Source organism: Chanodichthys erythropterus, chromosome 10 (assembly GCF_024489055.1).
Source record: "Chanodichthys erythropterus isolate Z2021 chromosome 10, ASM2448905v1, whole genome shotgun sequence".
NCBI classification, from domain to species: Eukaryota; Metazoa; Chordata; class Actinopteri; order Cypriniformes; family Xenocyprididae; genus Chanodichthys; species Chanodichthys erythropterus.
This window is the reverse complement of record NC_090230.1, coordinates 23,527,907-23,551,548: the sequence shown is the minus strand read 5'-3', so window position 1 is coordinate 23,551,548 and position 23,642 is coordinate 23,527,907. Positions and strand designations below refer to the sequence as shown.

General features: G+C 35.1%; 1 protein-coding gene and 1 long non-coding RNA gene across 5 annotated transcripts in view; one reads left to right on the top strand and one right to left on the bottom strand.

The window, feature by feature from the left end:
- Window positions 1–22,246, bottom strand: part of LOC137027970 (uncharacterized) — a 28,256-nt gene extending 6,010 nt beyond the window's left edge. For 2 of the 4 annotated variants that reach the window (XM_067396627.1, XM_067396629.1), the window contains exons 1-5: window positions 21,554–22,246; window positions 21,328–21,417; window positions 20,947–21,016; window positions 5,950–6,282; window positions 304–612 (exon numbers count right to left, since the gene is read on the bottom strand). In XM_067396627.1, the coding sequence (XP_067252728.1) occupies window positions 304–612; window positions 5,950–6,282; window positions 20,947–21,016 (712 nt within the window). In that variant the 5' untranslated portion in view covers window positions 21,328–21,417; window positions 21,554–22,246. Of the gene's footprint in view, window positions 1–303; window positions 613–5,949; window positions 6,283–12,690; window positions 12,819–13,489; window positions 14,254–20,946; window positions 21,017–21,327; window positions 21,418–21,553 lie in introns of those variants that run through there. The other 2 variants (XM_067396628.1, XM_067396630.1) reach the window with 2 other exon arrangements.
- LOC137028003 (uncharacterized) lies at window positions 18,210–22,373 on the top strand. The gene is made up of 4 exons (XR_010896141.1): window positions 18,210–18,393; window positions 20,935–21,039; window positions 21,152–21,213; window positions 22,242–22,373. It is a non-coding gene; the product is annotated as an uncharacterized lncRNA (long non-coding RNA).
- The last annotated feature ends 1,269 nt before the right edge of the window (window positions 22,374–23,642 follow it).

Below are 23,642 nucleotides of genomic sequence, written 5' to 3'. Positions count from 1 at the left end.
CAAATGTGTAAATGTATAAATGTATATATGCTCTAAGTAAGCGGTAGACCAATTACAAAACACTGGGACCAATCAGAGAAAACTGCGCTTTTTGGAAGGCAGGTTTAAATGAAACGGAAACTAACACAGAGCATCCAAACAGGGTGAAAACAGGCATTGTAGTACTGTTAAATGATGAGAAAAATAATGTTTTTATAGGTAAAGAAAAAAAAAAACTCTGAATGTCAATGCAAAATAATTCAATAAACACATTTTGGATGTAGTTTAAATGTACAAGATTTGTTTTTAAACATAATGACTCACCAATGACGATAACACTGAAGACCTGTTCACTGCCACTGCTGCCGCTGCTGATGATCTTCAGATCATAATCTCCAGTGTGTGTGTTTGTGATGTTCATGATGGTCAGAGATCCAGTCTGATGATCCAGCTTCAGTCTGCCTCTGAATCTCTCATTACTTTTATCACACTGAACATCTGTACATGTTTCACTTTTTCCATTGATTTGAGCGATGAGAGTGTCATTAAAATACCATCTAATTCTGTCTTCTTGGTTCATTTCAACACCAGTGTGTAGAGTGACTGAATCTTCCTCCATCACAAACACTCCATCTGTATCAACACCAGACACACATGAAGCAGTTAATTATAAGCCAATGAAAAACACACAACAGGAAAGTGCAGTGAAAGGAACAGTACAAATTTTCTCAAAGAAAAAAAAAATCCATAAAAAACTATACATGGGAATCAGTTCTACAGTACTATAATATTGAAGGTTAAAATTAACTGATTTGTATACAAACACTTAAATTAGTGGAAGTAAGTTTTTATAATGATAAAGTTAAAATGCTAACTTTACAATTATGTAATTATATTTCTACTTTTTTGAAATACATTATTTAAAAGGTGGCAAAACTTGACGGATATATTCAAAGCATTAGGCTAAATATTGAAGAACAATATAAATTATAACAAATGTGTAATATGGTGCATATATTTACCAATTCAGTTTTATAGCTGACTAACGAGTTATGGTCACTGAATGTTTTTTCGGAGGTAAAATGTGACGTTAAGTGACATTTCTTACAACACTGATTAAGCTATTCCATTAGACAGGATACAGATTTCGGTAAGGTGTACTGTATTTTTCAACATACCTTTAGTTGTTAATTCATGTTTATCACGCTGTAACTGGTATTAAAGCGGAGGAGATTATCAGTTCACGAGCGATTTGCGTTGCCGCCTCTCTTGATCTGAGGCTACAGCCATCTGTCACGTCACATTAAACAGCGCCAAAATTGTTATTTTTTGAATTTCGTAATAAAATGGACAGAATTTGAAATCTGAGACTTTGTTTCATATCAAAAGTAATAAAGCACAAAGCTTATTGTCATTTATAGGATGGGAAGAGTGCTACAATGTTCTGTTCATTTATCAACGGATTCTTACCCAGATAGCAACACTGTGTCGGCCCAGATCCGGCCCACATCTGGCACATGCGGAATGATGATCTGGCCCACATGTGGCAGGAATGATGGCACTTGGGCGGACCGCTCCTGTTTGCCAGATCTGGACCACAAGCAGGCCATAGAAATGCCAAATGTCAGCCAAGAGCAAAGAACTGGACTTTATCTGATCCACAAAATCTTATGTATTATTTATAGAGTCATCTCAGCATTAACAAGCCTGTTTTCACGCAGAATCACTGAAGGAAAGAAGAAAAAAAGAGATGAGCAGAAACACAAGAACTACAACTGACTTCAGCCACAGCCTTAGAGGAAATCAACTGAAGATAAAAGACATTAAATCTCTGAAGATCTGATTCAACAACTCCACAAACAGCATTACCAGCTTCACTTATTACTAACCAGACTGACTTTATTTCTGTCACACGTCTACAGAAGATCTTACTGAGAATTAGCAGAAGTTTAACTCTCATGTTTGTTTCATTTAAGGTTACCATGATGGTGATTGATGTTTCCATTAGTTGGCCTCTTAACTTTATACATATATAATAGAAATTGAAATCAAATCAAATCAAATCAGGTGTTGTCTGTTAGCTGTTGGTGATTTTACTATCATGATAATGATGTTGATTAGATGAAAAGAACGGTTTTGCGCTATTAAGACACTAACATTACAAACACGGTTTCTGTGGCTTGAGCTGAATTACAGAAATTTTTATTTTTATTATTTTTTAAAAAAGCACTTTGAGATGACACACTAAGACATCAAGAATCAGCACATGATTCTCAACTATGGTGACAATCAAAAGCATCGTGTAGCCGCAATGCATGCTGGGTACTATAGTATAAAACTCCCAGAATGCATCAGAGCATTATGCAGCTGATCTGATTGTCTAAATATTTTGTTTATTGTCACCATCGTTGAGACACATATGCTGATTACTGATATCTGTGTTTGTCAACATAGTTTTCCTTCTCGTGTTTCTATTTATTTTAATCTTCTAACTGATTTCTGCAATATAACTGAATCTCTTTTTGCAGTAATATTTATATTCAATTATTATGACTTAAGTGAAGCAGGCTATTTCATGATTACAAAGTCATCAAGAGTTAATAATGATCACATGATCATACTTCAGTTTATTTTGCTACCACTAATGTGTTTGACAAAAACACTACCACAGCAGCCAAAGAAGACAAATTTATATGTTAAAAGTTAAGAGCCCAACTAATGGAAACATCAATCACCATCATGGTAACCTCAAATGTAACAAACATGAGAGTTAAACTTCTGTTAATTCTCAGTAAGATCTTCTGTAGACGTGTGGCAGATATAAAGTCAGTCTGGTTAGTAATAAGTGAAGCTGGTAATGCTGTTTGTGGAGTTGTTTAATCAGATCTTCTTAGATTTAATGTCTTTTATCTTCAGTTGATTTCCTCTAAGGCTGTGGCTGAAGTCAGTTGTAGTTCTTGTGTTTCTGCTCATCTCTTTTTTTCTGTTTCCTTCTTTCCTTCAGTGATTCTGCTTGATAACAGGATTGTTAATGCTGAGATGACTCTATAAATAATATATAAATATTTTGTGGATCAGATAAGGTCCAGTTCTTTGCTCTTGGCTGACATTTGGCATTTTTGTGGCCTGCTTGTGGTCCAGATCTGGCAAACAGGAGCGGTCCGCCCAAGTGCCATCATTCCTGCCACATGTGGGCCAGATCATCATCCCGCATGTGCCAGATGTGGGCCGGATCTGGGCCGACACAGTGTTGCTATCTGGGTTGGGATTTAAGTATCGATATCAGTTCGTAAAAATGAGAATCGATTAAAATTGAGAAATCAATATTTTTTTACCCAGCCCAAGCGGCTACTGAACATAACACATTCTTTCACCATCGCAATGTCTGTTAAATGTGCTAGTATTCAAAGGAGCCTTTGTCTCTGTTGCACGAAAAAAAAAGGAAAAAAAAAAAAAAAGTCTGAACTTTACAATTAATGCAGCCAATTTGATAAACTCCTAGTAAAGCACTGAGTTATTTGTTGATAAAAAAATGTTTCATAATTCATGAAATACTTTTTTGTACTATGTGTCATATGTCATTTTTGGCTTTGACTATAATTTTTACGTTTTCATACAACTTCACAAAACATGCTCCAATTGTGGAAAATGTCCCATCATTTTTTACAGCTGATTCTCACGATTAAAATGAGTCTATTGCGTTGATCACGAGATATTCCTCACAGAATTATGACACACAAAACTCCACAGGGACACATGTAGAGCAGCCTAAATTGCTAGCCTTTAGAGGCCCGAATTAAATCTATTTATTTACATTTTTGGACTAAACCATTCAATTCTTATAGATATAGTTTTACTATTGTAAAACAGTGTGTTTCACTTCTCTTTGAAACAGGCAGCACAATCAGACAATATACTTTTGCAGTCTTAACTGTGATTTGATAAGAGTGTGATAAGAGCCTTATCGCACTTTCATTTTTACTAAATTTGACAGATACTTTGCCAAAGCAATGGGGGACATTAGGGATATTTTTGTGTAATTGCAAGAAGTTTTAAAATATTTTCAGCTTATCATGATATGAAACTGTGGCGGCACAGATAAGACTATGGTGGTCCGCCAAAGTGTAGGCAGTTGAATAACTCAAAAATGCTTCAACTAGCAAATGTAATGTAACGTCTGGACTCTGGACCAATCAGATAAACAATTATTTATTATTATACTCAATGAACAGAAACTCACTCCCTCAAAGTTCTGTGAACCCATCCCCCTAAAACTGCAACTAGCATCCTAAAAGTAGCTAACACACAGGCAGAACTAGGTGTCCTGTTACAGGACACAGGAAAACTGATAAAAACTTTTACGATCAGAAAGAATTTGGCAGAGATTAGTGACTCTGACGTCATTCTTTCTGAGAAGGACAAATAAACTCTCTTAATCCTATGTATTCTCTATATAACCACTTGGGAAATGTATAAACATGTATCCAGTTATCCCCTCTCATGATTTTCCTTTTATAGGGTTTATTCTATGTATTAATTCTCTCTGAACTATTTTGGTATTAATATTTCGGAGTTCAAAATGTATGGTTAACTAAAATCACATAATTGATGGACTCAAACTTCCATTTCCTATTTGTTATTTAATGTTACTAATCTGTGACACATTAGTATTATAAGAATCTAGAAGGTTATTCCCTCAAACATCCAATCCAATGTCTTTTGCTAATATCTTGCTACAGAACAAAGACTTCTTATTGGCTCAGACACCTCAAGAGGGTTTGACATCTTCACCCTTTAAAATCACAAGATCAAACCCTCATCTTTTCCTGTACCAAAAATGCTGATGTGAAGATGATGCTAAGAAGCTAGAAGCTTCTAAAGAACCCCAAGTTTGTGCTTTCCATTCACCAAAGATCATCTGAATCCAACTGGTTCTCTTTCATCAAGACAATATCAGCACAGATTCAATGAAAGCCTCCACAAATTGCAACAGGACAGTTTTAATTCAACTTGCAGAGACATGCAAGTATCAAACTTAGTCTCATTATCGGATACATTGAGTATCCTTACCCCTTTTAAAGAAGGGCCTGTTAGAACTAAACTGATGGTTTGCTCAAGGCTGTTGATCTGCTGAATGTTAAACAATGCTGTAACTTCTTGCTTTTCTGTATTCTGCTTCAGCTCTCTCTCTCTTGGTAAACTGTATGCATGTATGTGTGTGAATGTTAGAGTAGTTTAAGTGTTTAGTCTAGTTAATAAAGTCTTGTTCATGTCACATGTAAAGTTGTCTGTGTTTTGCGCTCATATACTGGAGTCACTATTCATGCAGATCCTGACTACAGGCTCTGAGTAGTACTGTACAATAAGATTGTTATTTCCCATAACCTGGAAATTAACATTTCTTAGAATTAATAAACAAGTAACACTGAATGTTCATTGGCCAAACAGTGGTGTGTTTCCCAAAGCAAACTATGGTCGCAAATTCCGTCGTTACCATTAGAATTCAATGGGACTTACAACCATAGTTGGCTAACGATGCTTTCGGGAAATGCACCCCAGGTTAGTTGATTGTAATATTAATTTCATTACATTAAGTTAATTTTATTAACTGATCCAAATATTTATAATTAATTATAATTACTTATGATTAGTTATATTTATATTGAGCTAATTTGCTACAGAAATGAGCATATGCAGGACTGCTGTGTGCATGAACTCACTGTCAGAGACAAAAGAGATGTGGCATCAGTGAATTGATAATGCGGAAAAGCAGTATTGAACCGTTTCAAATATTTCAGTTGATATGCATTGTTTTTTTTTAATTTTGATAACACTATCAAGAAGCCTAAAGGATTTAGGGCTTTTAAAAAACAATCAGGGCTGGAGCAACAGAAGCCACCTCCTCACTCCTCACTCCTCACCTCCAAACGCATCGCTTCGATTCAGAAGGATTTTTAAACAATGACTCACCACGGATGGAAACACTGAAAATCTTTTCACTCTCGCTGCTGCCGCTGCTGATCTTCAGTTCATAAAGTCCAGAGTCTGTGGTTCTGGTGTTTGTGATGGTCAGAGATCCAGTCTGATGATCCAGCTTCAGTCTGTCTCTGAATCTATCAGTTCCTTCTTTATTACACTGAACGTCTGTACAGGTCTTACTCTGATCTCCATTGATTTGAGCAATGCGAGAGCCATTAAAATACCATCTAATTCTGTCTTGATGGTTTGTTTGAACACCAGTGTTTAGAGTGACTGAATCTCCCTCAACCACTGAAACTTCTACTAAATCCACACCAGACACTCCTGAAGAAGAAATAAAGAGTTCATTAAGAGCTAAACCACGTTATACAACAGGAAAGTGCTGTGAAATGTTTTTGTACAGAATAGATTATAAAAAAAATTGGGAAGAGAAATATTACTGGATTCATAGTGTAACATGCAAACAAACAGTAGAGGAACATCATTGATTTACACATTCACTCATCAGACAAGCATATCCAAGTCTCAGGATCTTATACAACTTGATAACATCATACAAACCTCATCCTAATTCATCTACAGTTCTGCTCATATACGTGTTCTTTGCAGTGTTTATTTTAACAAAAAGTAATCTGAATAAAAATGTAAAGTTTTTTTTTTTTTTGGTTCTGTCCTGAATAAGCCATTTCACATTACAGATGTTACATATTTGAACATTACAACAGGGACTGATTTTGAGCTCAATCTTTTAAAACTGCGCAAATATTTAAAAAGATAAAAAAAACATTCACCGATGCTCAAGCGAGATGTCTGAATTGGATTATCTGGGTAAATCATCTTATTTTGTCTTGTAGTAAACATGCAAGTATATTATGTGGCTTTTGTGTGTTTCCTTCTTGTTTGATTGTTTGTTTTTAAAGCCATGCCAGCTTCTGAGGCTATTTTCATGATGAGAAACTTTTACGGTAAAACCTATATCTGATGTTTATAATTTATTTTTGCTAAAAACTCTAAGATAGGCTATTTGGTTTAACTGTTAAAAACTTCGTCAAAAGTGTTAACTGAATAAAAAAAGGTTTCTCATAGGGTTGAAACCAGAACAATCTAATAAAACATGCTTCAATGATAAAAAGTTTTGACAGAAAGAACATTTTGGTGGATCTTCTCCTAGTATTAAAAAAGTGGGCTATCCTGGAATGACCTATTCTGCAGTGCACTGGGGGAAAAAATCAAGTTGAGCTAACTTAAAATATGGCAACTTATCGCACTCAACTTAAGTAAACGCAACTAATTCCCTCCAGTTAAAATCAACTTAAATACTTCTGCTCATCTAATGAGTACCGGGTAATATTTTGAACTTAAAACTTCTTGTCAAGACAACTAAAAATATACTTCTTGGCGACATGACTTTGAATTTGTAATTATAAGAAATAATCTCTGTTGCATAATCTTTATGTAGTCCAATGCCAAAATCATAGCATTGCTTGGATGGATGTTCCTCTTTTTTGATGGTTGATGGGTTACCATCCGTCAGTATATATGTGTCAGGGATATGTGATGGAAACATTTCTCTGATGTAGAGGAGTTTTTGTTGAAAGTTATTTGGGTGTTTTAGATTTTCTGTTTCTTGTTAAATCTAGAATTATTATTATTATTATTATTATTTTAATCTCTAAGCTGGATTTTTATTGAAGTATGTTTGTTCCAGTATGCTTTGAGATTTTGTAAATGTGGTCTGATCTGTAGTCCAAAAGGTTGGATGTGTCTTGATTTTTTGTTGCAAACTTGTAAGAGTTAAGAAAACAGGATGATAGCCCAGATTTCCTTTATTGGTCTTTAGCCTTACAGGGCTAATTTGAGGTGCCTGTTTTCTAGAGTTAATTTGCTTCTACATACAATCTTTGTGTTGATGAGCATCAGTGAATGTTTTCACCTTTTGTAATAGTTTGAGTCCCTCAAATAACACCAGTGTAAAAAAAAAAAAAAAAAAAAAATGGTTTACGACAACAGCCAGTAACAATAATACTGTGACTGACTGTGCAGGATGATAAAATAAATGTTAATATTTTTTTATTTTGTATTTTATTAAAATTGTACTACTTTCCACCACTTTCAGATACAATGACGTTTTTACAATATACTGATGTTTTAGTCTTGCTGTTTAAATCTCCCACATAAATTACGTTTTCATTTATATATTGTGCATTTTGCAGATGCTTTTATCCACAGCAACTAACAATTCAAGGTACATTTAGTCGATTAAAACACACAAAGCAAAATACAAATTATACATTTTTTGTTGTTGTTGTTGTTTTATTTATTTATTTTTTTGTAGAATATAAAGCAATGATTATCCACAAGTTTCCTACGCCCCATGAGGCCTTGCGTCAAACGTGGGAGCGTCTTCCGGTTCGAAGTAAACAAGCTGGACGTGACACTCATTCATTCAACAGTTGACAATCATTCAAGATTTAACGATCCAAACTTGCGAACGTTTGTTTTTTTACTTAAAGATTTAAGATTCCGGCATCAATATTTGAACAATGTTTTACAATAAAAAATTGTTACAGTAATAGTAATGTATTAATTTATGTCACGAGTGCACATCAATCATGCTAAATCTAACTGATATTTATATTGACAAAAAAGGAAAAACAGACCTATTCAGTTGCGCCTGCTTCCATTTATTTGCGATCACAAGAACGCAAAAAACAACTCCACTAAGGTTTTTAAATCCAAAGGCTTACATATTTAGAAATATATTGATAACATACTGTTTGCGTCACCTTTCTGAGCATTTCTATTTATTTTCCTCTAAATTATGCGATGATTGCTATCCGAGGATGTTTGCGCGATCTCTCCGTCTATCTATGATCCTTTCAGCCAGAGCAACAGAGGGAGCTCATGAGAAGACAACAGGAGTTATGAGTTACGAGTTAACCGGAGTGTGTGAATCTGTGAAAGATATGCATTTGTCAGGAATCAACAGGCACAGGGAAGAGACAGATTGATAAAACATTTAACCAAATAAATACACGATTATAATCACATAAGAATTGACTTCGTTCCTCAAGCAGTCTCTGATATTTTCCATAAACGTGTGTATTTATTATTGCAATGGTTAACATAAGTAGCCTTTAGCATGGCATATATGACAGTGGAAACGCGACTGGCTCTGGCACGCACGACACGTTAGGAATAAAATATCACATCACAAGGCTTTGGTGCTAGCATCAGTGACGTACAGACAGCGGGTTGTTCATGTATTGCAGGTACTCTAGTCATGCAGCAGCACTTTTGTGGAAGGTCAGTAAAGTAAAGAGCAATTAAGGGCACGAAAACTTGTATTGTGATATTTTTAACTAATGTAAAAAAGGCCCCAAAGTTATGTTAGTGTTGCTATTATTTAGTACAGTTGACCATAACGTGCTTTATGTTTCACTTTTACTCCCGTTTATTCAGTGCTTGTAATAGGGTAGCAAAGGCGCGCGCTGGTTTGTATATTATATCTGACGTCGCATAGTAGTATCCCAGCTAACAGGGAACGTTTCCATAACTTTTACTAACGTTATGTTAAAGTTTTGTAAATGTTAGAAAAAACATTTCTAAAATAATGTTTCAAGAACATTCTTTTAATGTTGTCATAGTTAAAATACATTCTCATAACGTTGAGAGGAAACATTCTTAGAACAACATTGTTGGAACGTTCTTACCATGTTATTTGTACTTGACTGATGTTCTCATAATGTTGAGTGAAAACGTTCTCATAACAACGTTCTTGAAACGTCTTTATCACGTTATTTGTACTTGACTGATGTTCTCGTAATGTTGAGCGAAAACGTTCTTAGGATAACATTTTGAGAACATGCTTTTAATGTTATTATTATTTGCTAAATGTTTTCAGAATGTTATCATAATACGTTCTGAGTACAACATTTATAAAAAGCGTCCTTACATTGTAATCTGTACATAATGAATGTTCTCATTATATAGAGAAAACGTTGTGAGAACAACATTGCTGTAGCCGTAACGTCTTTATGATGTTATTAATATTTGCTAAATGTTTTGAAGTTCAATGTTTTGAACGTTCTTATGTGACCATAAAATGACCCAAATTGGAATGTCCTACAAGTCATACAAGGAACCTTGAACTGCAGCACTTTCATTACCAAAAGAGGACGTTTATGTCACAAATGTTCTGTAAAATGTCAGATTTTTTGTCACTTTTAGAGAACTTTTAGGCAAAGTTGAACAAGGTCACGAGAACATCGCTTCTGTGTGTGTGTTTTATAGAAAATAATAAAGTCACCGTTATAGAGGTGAGCGTTTTCTCTAGAAAGGCTCTTGATTCTTGACATATAGCATTAGTTTTTTTCTGTCTGCCTTAACTGTGTTATCAGAACATGCTAGATATAGCAATTAATGCAAGAGTAATTCTTTTCAGTTGAATTGAGTTGTTTGTCATCAATTCAGTCATCATGTAATGTCCTGATTCACTGATCATCACTAAAGTTTCAAACTATGAATATATTAATTGTTTTATTAATGCTTTTTTTATATTTAATTCTTTATACAGATGAATTTTGAGGTGTTTTTTTTTTAACTTTAACACAGACATCATGAATCAGCGTATGATCCTCAACGATGGTGACACTAAACAAAAATCTTTTTTGTGACTTTAGTAGCTTGTTTTGTGATGTTCAGAGTTAATCTGTTTATCTGAAAATTGTCACCATTGTTGAGGATCATACGCAGAATCTTGATGTCTGTGTGAATCTGTATGATACTGTTTGAATAATTTCTGCCCAATAATGAAAACTTTCAAAGCATGGTAGAATTTTATACATTGTCATTGGACTATAATAACATGAAAAAAAAAAATACAAAATTCAGAGACCAGAGAATAAGGTATGATGAGAAAGCCAACAATGAGCAATCAAATCAGATTTTTCTCACAACTTCTTTTGCAATTAATGCCTTAAAACACATTTGCAACAATTGGAGAAAAACAATTAAAATGTAAAGGGTCAGGAGCACAACTAAAACAAGCGCTTACCTCCATAACGGTGACATTTATAAATTTGATAAAACATCAACACCTTATTAAGAAGATTTGTATGACAGAAACAAAGTCAGAGTGGTTTGATACAGCAGTTACATTAGCTCATGCATGTGCTGTTGTTTTTTTGTCTTTTGTAAGACATTTAAGAAAAATTAGTTTTTGTTTGAGCAGATACTTTTATTAATCGACTTTTTTGACGAGGGCAGCAGGGATGTTTTTAATATATATATATATATGGTTCCCTAAATGTTCTGTGAATGTCCACCAAATAACGTTCCCCAAACTTTAAAAGAACTCCACATCATGACCGTCTATGAACGTTCTGGGAACATTATTAGACAACGTCCTTAACACCAGCGGGGATGTTTTGAGAATGTTCTGGGAACGTAAAATTTCTAGCGGGGCATGTGGTTGTGAACGTTCAGAAAATAACGTTTTCATAACATTTCCAAAATGATAGAATGGAATGTTCCTCTAACGTTCACATAAACCAAGAAAAAACGTCTTAAAAAACAGTTAATTTGAACGTTCCAAAAATATTACAAAATAACGTTTTTATAACATTTCCAAAATGATAGAATGGAATGTTCCTCTAACGTTCACATAAACCAAGAAAAAACGTCTTAAAAAACAGTTAATTTGAACGTTCCAAAAATATTACAAAATAACGTTTTTATAACATTTCCAAAATGATAGAATGGAATGTTCCTCTAACGTTCACATAAACCAAGAAAAAACGTTCTTAAAAACAGTTAATTTGAACGTTCCAAAAATATTACAAAATAACGTTTTTATAACATTTCCAAAATGATAGAATGGAATGTTCCTCTAACATTAACATAAACCAAGAAAAAACATTCTTGATACATTAAAAAAAACTGGACGTTTTGAACGTTTAGAAAACATTCCAAAGTAACGTTTTCATAACTTAAAGAGAATGTTAACAAAACGTTCTGACAACTCCTTTTTGTTAGCTGGGATGCAGTACGATAGAGATGGTCAGTCGGTTGTCACGCAGTTAGTATTCAGTATGATAGAGATCATCGGTCGGTAAAATTATAATTGTGAGTGACACTTTCCTCAGCGTGTGCGTGAATGAGAAAAGTAAGTAAATCTGCTGCATTACTCGTGATATTGTATTTCTTTGACAGCTGTTATTTCTGATATTCGATATGGATGAGAGTTAGGAGTTTAAGGGTCATTACACGACCGTTAATTATATCCACGTTCGTACGTTACTTTCTAGCTTCGGTCCACCTGACTCAGCACGTCGGGTTAAATGGGTCACATCGTGTTCAGACATGTTTATACTTTATTCAATACTTGTTGTTATGAATGTTAAGTACTCTGTGGCTGAGTAAAATATGAAGTGGTGTTAAATATCATTATCTGGACCGCTATTGATGCTTTAAAGTATATCATAGATGACAGTAAGTACTATCTACGTTATTGATAACTTAATGCATGGTAGAAAATCTGAGAAGTGTTTGAATCCTTTCTCTCTGCTTACATTTTAGGGTTTAAGAGATATAGTCATATTCTGACTACTGTTTATTTTATGTTTGTAATGTGTATTAGTGCTTAAGGAGGAATGAGTGTATGCATATGTTTCCTTTATTCATTTGTATTTGTTCTCTCTTTATAGAAACCACACTCAAAATTACACTCACCTTTAAACTCACTCCTACAAGAAAGAGGAGGAATAAACAGAATAATAAGAATTATCGCTCCGCTCTTCATTTCATACTCTGGAATATTTGGCCTTGAGTGGTGTTCTGGCCGACACACCTGAGTGAACCTGGTGATAAACCCAGAATTAGCACCTAGACTGAGCGTCTACCCATTATCTTCACTTCAACTAATAATGTAGTAAACTGAGATGTTGTCCCTGGGCACCGTAACGACATCTGTCATAAAGATTTGCAACTTTACAAAGTAAACAATGATCCAAAAAACACTTAGCCTCTTCGCTAATTAGCATACAAAATACCATTGATATGCTACTTTCGCCGCCTCACCGGAAGTTGTACCCACGTTCTCTTTTACAATAGCGCCCCGCGGAAACAGGTGGATACAACAAATCACTTTCGGTTTCAGCGGAGGCTATGTTGTTTTACGTCGACCGGACGTGATACTCAAAACCGGTGCACAACGTTTTGCTACGGTTTCCTGGTTAAACGATGTTTCTTGGAAACGGTGTGCAACGGGGCTCGAGATACGTTTTCTCTTGTTTGATGGGTGTGTCAAAAAAGCCAACTCATTCAATAACATAACAAATAACGTTACAAACCACGAGTTATAGCGACAATAAGAGACAACCCTAAATGTCTAATACTGGTCAAAATAAAACACACAATGCAAACTACACATGATAAATGCATTTCTATCAAACAGCCTATTTAGCATTAGAGTAGATACAAAACAACTGCATCAGCAAGAAGAGAGATAGGCATAACCTAAATATCTTACCATGATCGAGTAAACAACAGAGCAATGACAGGAAACAAAGGAGAAGCTTCAATTTCATTATTTCTCCGAATAAAATCAATGCAGATCTTGATACATGAGAAATGTTTATCTTTTTCCTCGTCTTTTTTTACAGTCTAAGGTCGACACCATGTGCAGGGAAATAACGGTATCTTTTTTTTCCCCGGCTGTCTAGGGTGATGACGCAGTGACGTTTCATCACCCTAATTTGCATCAAAATAACATCCGGCTTCTGCAGAGCTGTGATATTTAATAATAACTTTAACTCACAGTGTGGTTTTGTTTGTCTAAAGATTTTAAGGCTGTTGAGCAGAACAGTTTAATGTAGTTAATGTAGTTAAGTATAGTTAGTTATATATATGCTATAGATGCTTTTAAATGCATAGAATAATTTGGTGTTTCATTATTTTGGTTATGGGCATTATTATCTTGGTGAATTTAAACATCAAGCTTTCATAGACACAAACGTGTAAGAGACTAGCTACTTTAGTTCAATTACAGACAAGTACAATTAAAAAAAAAACAAGACAAATATAAAGCATTGTGATGCAGTAGTTCAAAGTATGTAAAACAGAATAAAAACAACAAATAAAATATAAAAATGAACATGTAAAAAATAAAACTACTGAAATAAACGGTGCTATATATGTGCAGTTACATGCATTTCAAAAGCTTTAAAATTTGTATTGTTTTTATAAGCTTTTCTTTATGATAACATCATGCTAACAGCATAGCCTCGTATTATAATAACGTGATGTTTTAATATTTCAAATTTGTCTTTAGAAAAAAAAATATTGAACTTGATGAAAATGTTATAGGCCTGCCTATTATTTAATGGGCCTCTCTTCATAACAGGATGAGTGAAATGGATGACTCTTCAAAAAAGTTGTTTATGGTTGCCTAGAAACAGTCATAAACAACATATAGGTGTAACAGGGTCAAAAAAGTGTTTCCAGTTGCTACCCTCTGTTTTAGCAGGCTATACTGTCATCTAGTGGTAGCACGTTTTCTTTTTAGACAGCTATGTGTGGATTGTGCAAATGAATCAAATAGAATCGACTCAGAAACGAGTCAATGAATGCCCTCGTGTCACCGGATTTTGCTCACACAAGTTAAAAGGCATTTGGTTATGGATAGTAAAACATATCTACAACATTTAACAAGTTCATGGATAATTGTGAGTGCATTTATTAATCATTATGATACTAACATCATCTACTGGGTCTGGGTCACACTTGCATATTTTTGGGTAACACCTTATTTTACAGTGCCATAGTTAAACATTACTACATGTAGCCTGCTTACTATAGCGTAATAACAGTAAATGATGCATAATTACAAGTAACTAACCCTAACCCCACTCTGTACATGTAGTTAATTAATAGTAGGCTAGGCTATTCATTATTTATTTGAGTAATTACAATCTAACTATGACACTAAGATACAGTGTAACCCATTTTTATCCTAATTTGTCCTTGATTGCTTCTATTGCTCTCATCGATGCTTTGGCTAAAAGCACCTGCTAAATGATTCAATGTAAATTTAAATAAGTTTAGCTATCAGTGTAGTTAAACAACAATGCATGATATGAATCCAGTTTGACCTTTGGACTCTGACTCTTCTTTGACTGCTTTTAGTATTGATGGATTGATTCAGCACTTTATTGTAAAGCAGGTTTTTCTAGAGAGGAAGTCAGACTGAGGTTCATAACAGCAGGACAGGAAGAAGCTCTTGCTCTGCAAGAGTCACACCTTAGTAAACCTGGCAGTGTGAGATGACAGACAGTTTTAACCTTTCTGTTTTGTTTTGTTCCATAAAAACAATAATTGATATATGTAGAGCTTAACTGAATTATAAAACATTTAAAAATCATTAAGAATAAAAAAAAAAATATTAAAACAGATAAAGTCTTAATAAGTATCAAAAGATTATTTTTTAAGTAACTATAGGCTGTTTGACATGTGTTGAGTTTGTGTGAATTAGGAGGGTAAAACTCATTGTGGGAGGATTCACACCAGCTCGAGTGTTTTCAGCAGACAGTCTTTTGACTCAACTGAAGAAAATGTTTCTCATGTTTGTTTTGTTCTGTTTGTGCTGGTGGAGACTGATTGGTAAGATATAAAAACACTTTTAAGACTGCAGGCTTTGTAAACCCACAGTAGTCTTAATCTGTTCTTGTTCACGTTCTCCAGGTGTGTTTGGTGATTCAGTGTCAGTGATGGAGGGAGAGTCTGTCACTTTATACACTGATCTTACTGAAATACATGAAGATGAAGACATACTGTGGAGATTTGGAGCTGAAAAGTCTCTCATTGCAAAAATCAGCATTGAGAACCAAATCTTCTCCATATATGATGATGTTCCTGATGGGAGATTCAGAGACCGACTGAAGCTGGACAATCAAACTGGATCTCTGACCATCACAAACATCACAACTGAACATGCTGGAGATTATAAACTAGAAATAAGGGGAGTGAAACTGACATCAAAAACATTCAGTGTTTCTGTCTATGGTGAGTAGAGATCATTTGTCTCGTCCTTCGTGTATTTAAGTTAAGCTCAATCCAAAGCATTCATTGTGTCGATCAACACAAAAACTAATTTAGACTCATCGCTTATAATGGACATGAATTAGGCTAATATTTGGAAGATTTAAAAGAAAACTTCAGTATTTTACAGTCATTTTACAGTTTATGGTGTATTGTCAAGAAAAGTTATAAAATTGGAAATAACTTTAGACAGAAAAGGTTAGTAGTTGATTTTTCAAACTAAAATCATGTCAACATATTGTTAACATCTTACTGTACGGCTGTACTGTGGAAAAAGTGAGTATTTTAACATTTACAGATCGCCCGCATTCAGTGGAAACTTGTCTCGGCAACTTAATAAAAAAAAAATAAAAAAGGTAATTGGCACGTATTATCTCACCCTCATGTCGTTCCACAGACGTAAGATCTTCGGAACACAAATTAAGATATTTTAGTTGAAATCCGATGGCTCCGTGAGGCCTCCATAGCCAGCAATGACATTTCCTCTCTCAAGCTCCATTAATGTACTAAAAACATATTTAAATCAGTTCATGTGAATACAGTGGTTCAATATTAATATTATAAAGCGAGGAGAATATTTTTGGTGCGGCAAAAAAACAAAATTACGATTTATTTAATGATGACCGATTTCAAAACACTGCTTCAGGAAGCATCGGAGCATAAATTAATCAGTGTATCGAATCATGATTCGGATCGTGTCAAACTGCCAAATGGCTGAAATCACGTGACTTTGGCAGATTCAACACACTGATTCATTTACGCTCCTGAAGCAGTGTTTTGAAATCGGTCATCATTAAATAAGTTTTTATTTTGGGGTTTTTTGCCACACCAAAAATATTCTCATCGCTTTATAATATTAATATTGAACCACTGTACACACATGAACTGATTTAAATATGTTTTTAGTACCTTTATGGATCTTGAGAGAGGAAATGTCATTGCTCCCTATGGAGGCCTCACTGAGCCATCGGATTTCAACTAAAATATCTTAATTTGTGGAACGGCATGAGGGTGAGTAATAAATGACAGAATATTCATTTTTAAATGAACTAACCCTTTAACTTAAGAGTATTCCCTTAATTTTTTATATACTAAAATGTTTCATCATATTATAGTTTGAGATACACTTACTGACCATCAACACACTACACCCAAAATAAGATTGATGTTTATATTTATCCATATTTCTGTTTATTCTCTCATGTTTTCCAGCTCCTCTGCCCACTCCTGACATCACCACAAACTGTTCTTCATCATCATCATCAAATTGTTCATTGGTGTGTTCAGCTGTGAATGTGGGTCATGTGACTCTCTCCTGGTACAAAGGAAACAGTTTATTGTCCAGCATCAGTGTGTCTGATCTCAGCATCAGTCTCTCTCTACCTCTGGAGGTGGAATATCAGGATAAAAACACCTACAGCTGTGTGCTGAACAATCCCATCAGCAACCAGACTCAACATCTGGACATCACTCACCTCTGTCACACATGTGCAGGTATGTTGGTGTTGATATTGATTCATTAATCTGATCTATGAAGTTATAGTGCTGTTGTTTTAATGCATGTGTGCAACTCTTTTCGCCAAACCAACAAAAATGCATAAACTTTAGTATAGGACAGATAAAACAAGCCCTTCTAAGTTTAGACACAAGGAAAGCAATGGCCCTGATGATATTTATGATACTTGGCACCTGTTATAACAGATTTGATAACAACAACATTTGATACATTAGGGTTTTATGTTACATCTAAGGTTGTTAAATTAATGTTTATTGCATTTTTAAAATTTCATGCATGTTACCATGATGGTGTTTAGTGTGTGTGTGAATGACACTGTGTGCTCCTTCTATACATTAGTATTGTTCTTCTCAGCTTGTGGGAAAGCTGCTTGTGATGAGTTTTGATTCATCATGTGAATCTTATCACCACTGTGTTTGGTGACTGTCAGTGTATTATAAAGGTAAAAAACAGATATTAGTACTTCATTAGGTTGGTAAATTAACATTATATCAGTTAATGAAATATGTTATTTTACCGTAAATTTAACAGATTTTTTTTTTACGTTGCTACTGTATTTTTTACGGTCAAGTTCTGGCAACCACAGCTGCTGTTTTTTTACCGTAAATTTTACAGGGATTTTTTTTACAGTGTTGTGCTACTTCCCTGATAAGACCCTATGCAAATGTGCTGTTAGGTAGTTGCATAAAAAAACAAGCAGCTCTGTTAAAAAAGATACAGAAGAAATGACAATGTATCAGTGAGAGAACTGCAGACACGTCTGTATACATCTACCTGATCTGCAAGCTGGGTGAAGAAATAACAAGAAATGTCTCAGAAAGGTAATGATCAATGATTCATACTTACTACATCTAAGCAGATAGCTTACAGAAAAATATTGCTCGGTGATCAAACGGTCCATTGTCCAGTTTGAATACGTCTGATGACACAGTACTGTACATCTACTGTACTGTTGATGTTGTGCACAGACAGACAGTAACCTAATGATAACCTCTTTCATGATCTTCCCAATATTATGTAAAATACCATTGTATTCGAAGGATAGAGTTTGAATTAAATCTGTTTCCATTAAAAATATATAAACATCCTTAAATATGTTTACCTTTCAGGCAAAATTGCATATATTTTATTAGAATAACTATAAGCCTGGATTAGGCCTTAGTTAAATTAGGACATTAGCCTTTATAAAGGTGCCTTTAGAAAAAGCATTACTGTTGCATCTTGAGTAAAAAAAGGCACTGACTTTATTTAAGGTATATCAGTGTAAGTTCAGTTAAAACCGCTCAAACATGCAGTTTAGTCCAGAACTTGAAATTGATCAAGCTCAAAATGTTTTAGATCCTGTTTGCACCTGTATTTAGCATGATCCACTGATCAGATCGACCAAAACACATCTTAATATGAGGTATAAACAGGGCTTTAGGAAGCAAAATAATCTGACATCAATCAAAGGAAGGACAAAACATTATGCTAGTTCTACAATTCCTTTTGGTGTTAAAGGGATAGTTCACCCAAAAATGCAAATTTGATGCTTATCTGCTTACCCCCAGCGCATCCAAGATGTAGGTGACTTTGTTTCTTCACTAGAACACAATTGATGATTTTTAACTCCAACCACTGCCGTCTGTCAGTCAAATAATAGCAGTGATTGGGAACTTGAAGAGTAAGAGTCGAAAAAACTTCCATAGACAAATCAAAATTAAACCCTGCGGCTCGTGACAACACATTGATGTCCTAAGACACAAAACGATCGGTTTGTGTGAGAACCTGAACAGTATTTATATAATTTTTTACCTATAATACACCACTATGTCCAACTTCGTTCAGCATCCGGTTAGTGAGGTCTGATCGCGCTCTGACAATGGAAGTGATGTCTCGCGCTCATTGAAGTATATGGGCGAGACATCACTTCCGTCATTAGAACGCGATTTTTGACCTCACTAACAGGAAGCTAAACACAGTTGGACATAATGGTGTTTTAGAGGTAAAAAATGATATAAACACTGTTCGGGTTCTTGCACAAACCGATCGTTTTGTGTCTTAGGAACAGAGGTGGACATTCCAGAGGTCAGAAAGTAAAAGTCCTGCCATATTTTTATCTCATCCACTGAAGCATTAATGAGATAATTAAGTGATAAACATCAAGAATCATCCTGTGAATCTCAACAGTGGTGGCCATCATAAAGCATGTTGCAGTGCATTCTGGGAGCCACCAATCAAAATTCATCCATGGCTCCCATCATGCATTGCTGTATGAATAAATTATTAGCTGAATTTTCTTAGTAATTTCATTTATTCTGACTATTAAAATTTTGCTGTTTTTCTGTGACTTTTTAGTTGCTTGTTTTCTAATGTTCAGAGTTGATCTGTTGATCAGAATATGTTGCTTGTCACCGTTGTTGAGATTCACAGGCTGATACTTGATGTCTGTGTGTGCCTAAATGATTTTTTTTTTTTTGTGATAAGGACAATTTAAAAAAAAAAAAAAATTGTATTGTAAAAGCTGATCTTGTGCTGTACAATCACAGTGCTGCTGTAATCAATAATGTAAATCTAACTCAGAGATTGAGCTCTAAATGAGTTCAGTGATTCAGATCAAATAATGTTTATGTAATAACCAACACCTGATCATCTTTTAACTTTGCTTGTCTGTTTGGTTTTAATGCAGTTAAAACTGGCGAAACAAAATCTAATATTAAAAAGTCAAGGGTCAAGAGCTCAACTAAAACAAACCCTGACCTCGATGATGGTAATTTAAAAATTGTGATTTTCTCCTTTGGTGATTCTGCTTTTTATCATCAGGTGTCTTCAATAATGCTCAGTCATCACTCAATTTATCACTTAATTATCTATTATTATTAACTATCTATTATTAATGCTTCAGTGGATGAGATAAAAATATGGCAGGACTTTTACTTTCTGACCCCTGGAATGTCCACCTCTGCTTAGGACATCAGTGCATCATCACGAGCCGCAGGGTTTAATTTGTATTTGTCTATGGAAGTGTTTTCGACTCTTATTGTTCAAGTTTCCAATCACTGCTATTATTTGACTGACAGACGTTCTACTGAAGAAAAAAAGTCACCTACATCTTGGATGCCCTGGGGGTAAGCAGATAAACATCAAATTTGCATTTTTGGGTGAACTATCCCTTTAAGATTGTTTAATGAAAATAAGGTTGATATTTAGGGTTTTTTGTTTTTGTATTGTACTCCTGAGTATTGAACCCTAACCCTGATGTTTTATCATGTTATATATATATATATATATATATATATATATATATATATATATATATATATATAGTGTTAGATTAGACGGACAGATTCAGTCACACTAATGATTAATTTCCTCCATTACAGATCAGGGTCTACCTTTATTGTACATAGTGCTGATCTCTGCTGCTGCTGGATCTCTGTTGATTGTACTCGTGATCTGCTGCATCTGCAGGAGATGTAGAAAAACAGGTCAGGAGAGCAATTAATTCATCTGTATAAATATCTATCATTTTTAGGACAGAAATTTCAATATCCTATTGAAGCTGTTGTTTTAACACATCTATGATTATTGTTAATGCAGACAAGACACAGGAGGAAGACAGGACTGATTCATCAATGTCTAAACCAACAACACGACAAAAGGTAACACGTTGCAAGACGTTTTTGCAGTCAGTTACTGTGAGTGTTTGAAGTTTGCAGCATCAGACGGTCTGTGAACAGATGTTTGTGGTTTATCGACTCAACCGTCATTATTACCTTCAGTAGAGCAGATCTAAAAGATTAAGGCCACTATTTGCTCCTCAGTGTAAGTTTTTCCTTTCTACAGGGCTATTGTGATTTTTCAGGCTTCAAAAAAATAAATTACAAACATTAGTGGAAATCAAAATATTAGTACATAGAATATTTATTATTCTATATTATTCAAAATTATCGTTGATTTGTTTAAAATCACATGTAATCTGGTTTGTTATTATATAATCACCTGTACAAAATCAGCTTTTCAGCAAAGTCAGATTTTCTCTGGACAGAAGGTAGGACACAGAGTTGTTATCCGTGTTAGCTGTGCTGAAGTCTGTCCTCGTCTCTGCGGTTCATGATTATCTGAACTGAAATGCAGCTTTAACGGCCGTTGGTTGCTTTGTAGACGTGCTGCAACAAGTGTCTCTGCTGTTGCTTTAGTGTGAAAGACAGTCATTCTCAGCACAGGCTGTTGTGACAAACCTGATAAACTTAATCTGTTTGATGATTGAACTGTTTAAAAGGTCATGATTGATGTCATTTCCTCTTGCTGATCCATGTTATCATCTGTTCTGTAGGGATACTGGGGATGGTTGTAACATTTTTGACTTTTCTGTCTGTATCTTGGAGTTCTTTTAAGCCTGTGCGTTCAAAATGTGATTGAAACTAGTTAAGTGTCAGACAGCTGTTATTTTTGCAGCACAAACAGAAAATGTGTGGTTTAGGTTCAAACACGAGAAGTGAAATAGTCCGGGTTACTTGTAACAGACCCTGGAGTGAGATGTAACATGGCAATCCACTGGCAGAAAAAAGTCTTGTAGTCATGAACTAGCTCAACTTATAGCTAACATCCAAAACAAAACAGAAACCTAAGTATTATTAATTTCTTTTTACACCAGCAGGTTCCTGATTGAGTTTGTGTTTCCTTTCAGAAATCAAAGACGGAGTCTGTGTATGAAAATATATGAAAATACTGTATCTTTCTACTGGAACTGATGTTAGAGCTCATACAGGTGCGGAACACACCAAGCAGATGCCGAAAAATCTAGTGGCGATGAAAGCAGACTGTGGGGTTGGCTCACATCAGTAGCGTCTGCATGGGTCAAAGTTTGCCTGACACACCTAACCAACACTTGACACCCGACGGGCAAGTAGCACGTCCGTTCTGCGCCTGCGTAAGATGAAATGCTTTTCCGAACCAGCAGGTGGCAGTAGCTGAACAGCCAATCAGAATGATCAGATGGACCGACGAGCTCCAACGCCGATTCAACATGTCGAATCGGCCCTGAAAAAAGCCAAACAGGACTAATTTCACCCGGCACTGTGCAACACACTGAGAAAACAAAAAGCCCGTCGGCTTGGTGTGTTCCTGGCTTCACATGTATCTCTATTTTGGTGTCTGTTCTGTTTGTTTTTCATTAGTCACATGTTCTCCTTTGTTCCTTGTTTCCTGTCATGTGTTTGTATCCCAGGTTACTCATTTGATTAGTGTCCTCAGTTCAGCTGTGTCTGTGTCTCGGTTAGTCCTTTGTTTGCCTTGTATCCCTCTCTCATTTGTATGTGGTGTGATATTTTCTCCTGAGTTTCTCCTGGTTCATTGATTCATTTATTAAAGTCTACTTTAAAGTATGTACTTTAAAGTAGTACCTTCTCATCGTGTTTACACACCATGGCTTATAACAACAGGACAACGCCTCACATTTTTGGTTTCATTCACATTAATTCTATGACAAGATGTCTATATTTGTTTTGCTCATATGCACATAGTTGTTATTGTATTGTTTGAAATGTTGTTTCTCTGCATTAGTTTAATTTAGTGGTGTTTAAAGCATGCAGAAACTTAACTAAAATGTGCTAATTTTAACTTATCATATGGAAGTTTATCTAACTTTATTTATTAAACATTGATCCTACTCTTCACTGTGCTCGTTTGTCTATCAGTTACTGTTGGGTTTACTGATATTTGCACCATACTTCATCACTTTTATGATACTGATATGTCTGATAATTGGCGCCATCTGGTGTTTCTAAAGCAGCATAATCGTATCCCTCAGGGGCGATAACAGGATCATTTGAAAACATCTTAAGCCGAGTTCAGACTGCACGATTTTAGCCCCGATTTTGGCTCGCCGACAGGTTTTGAGAAATCGCCGACCAATGGCCGAAATCACAGGCAAATCGGTGCTCGTTCACGCGAGTGACAATCACGCAGTGTGAATGAGCAAAGACGCGATATGAGAGAATCGCCGACGAGTCGCCGACACCCGTGAGATATTTGGCATGCTAAATATCTGGACCTGTCGGCGATTCAAAATCCTGCTGTGTGAAAAGTG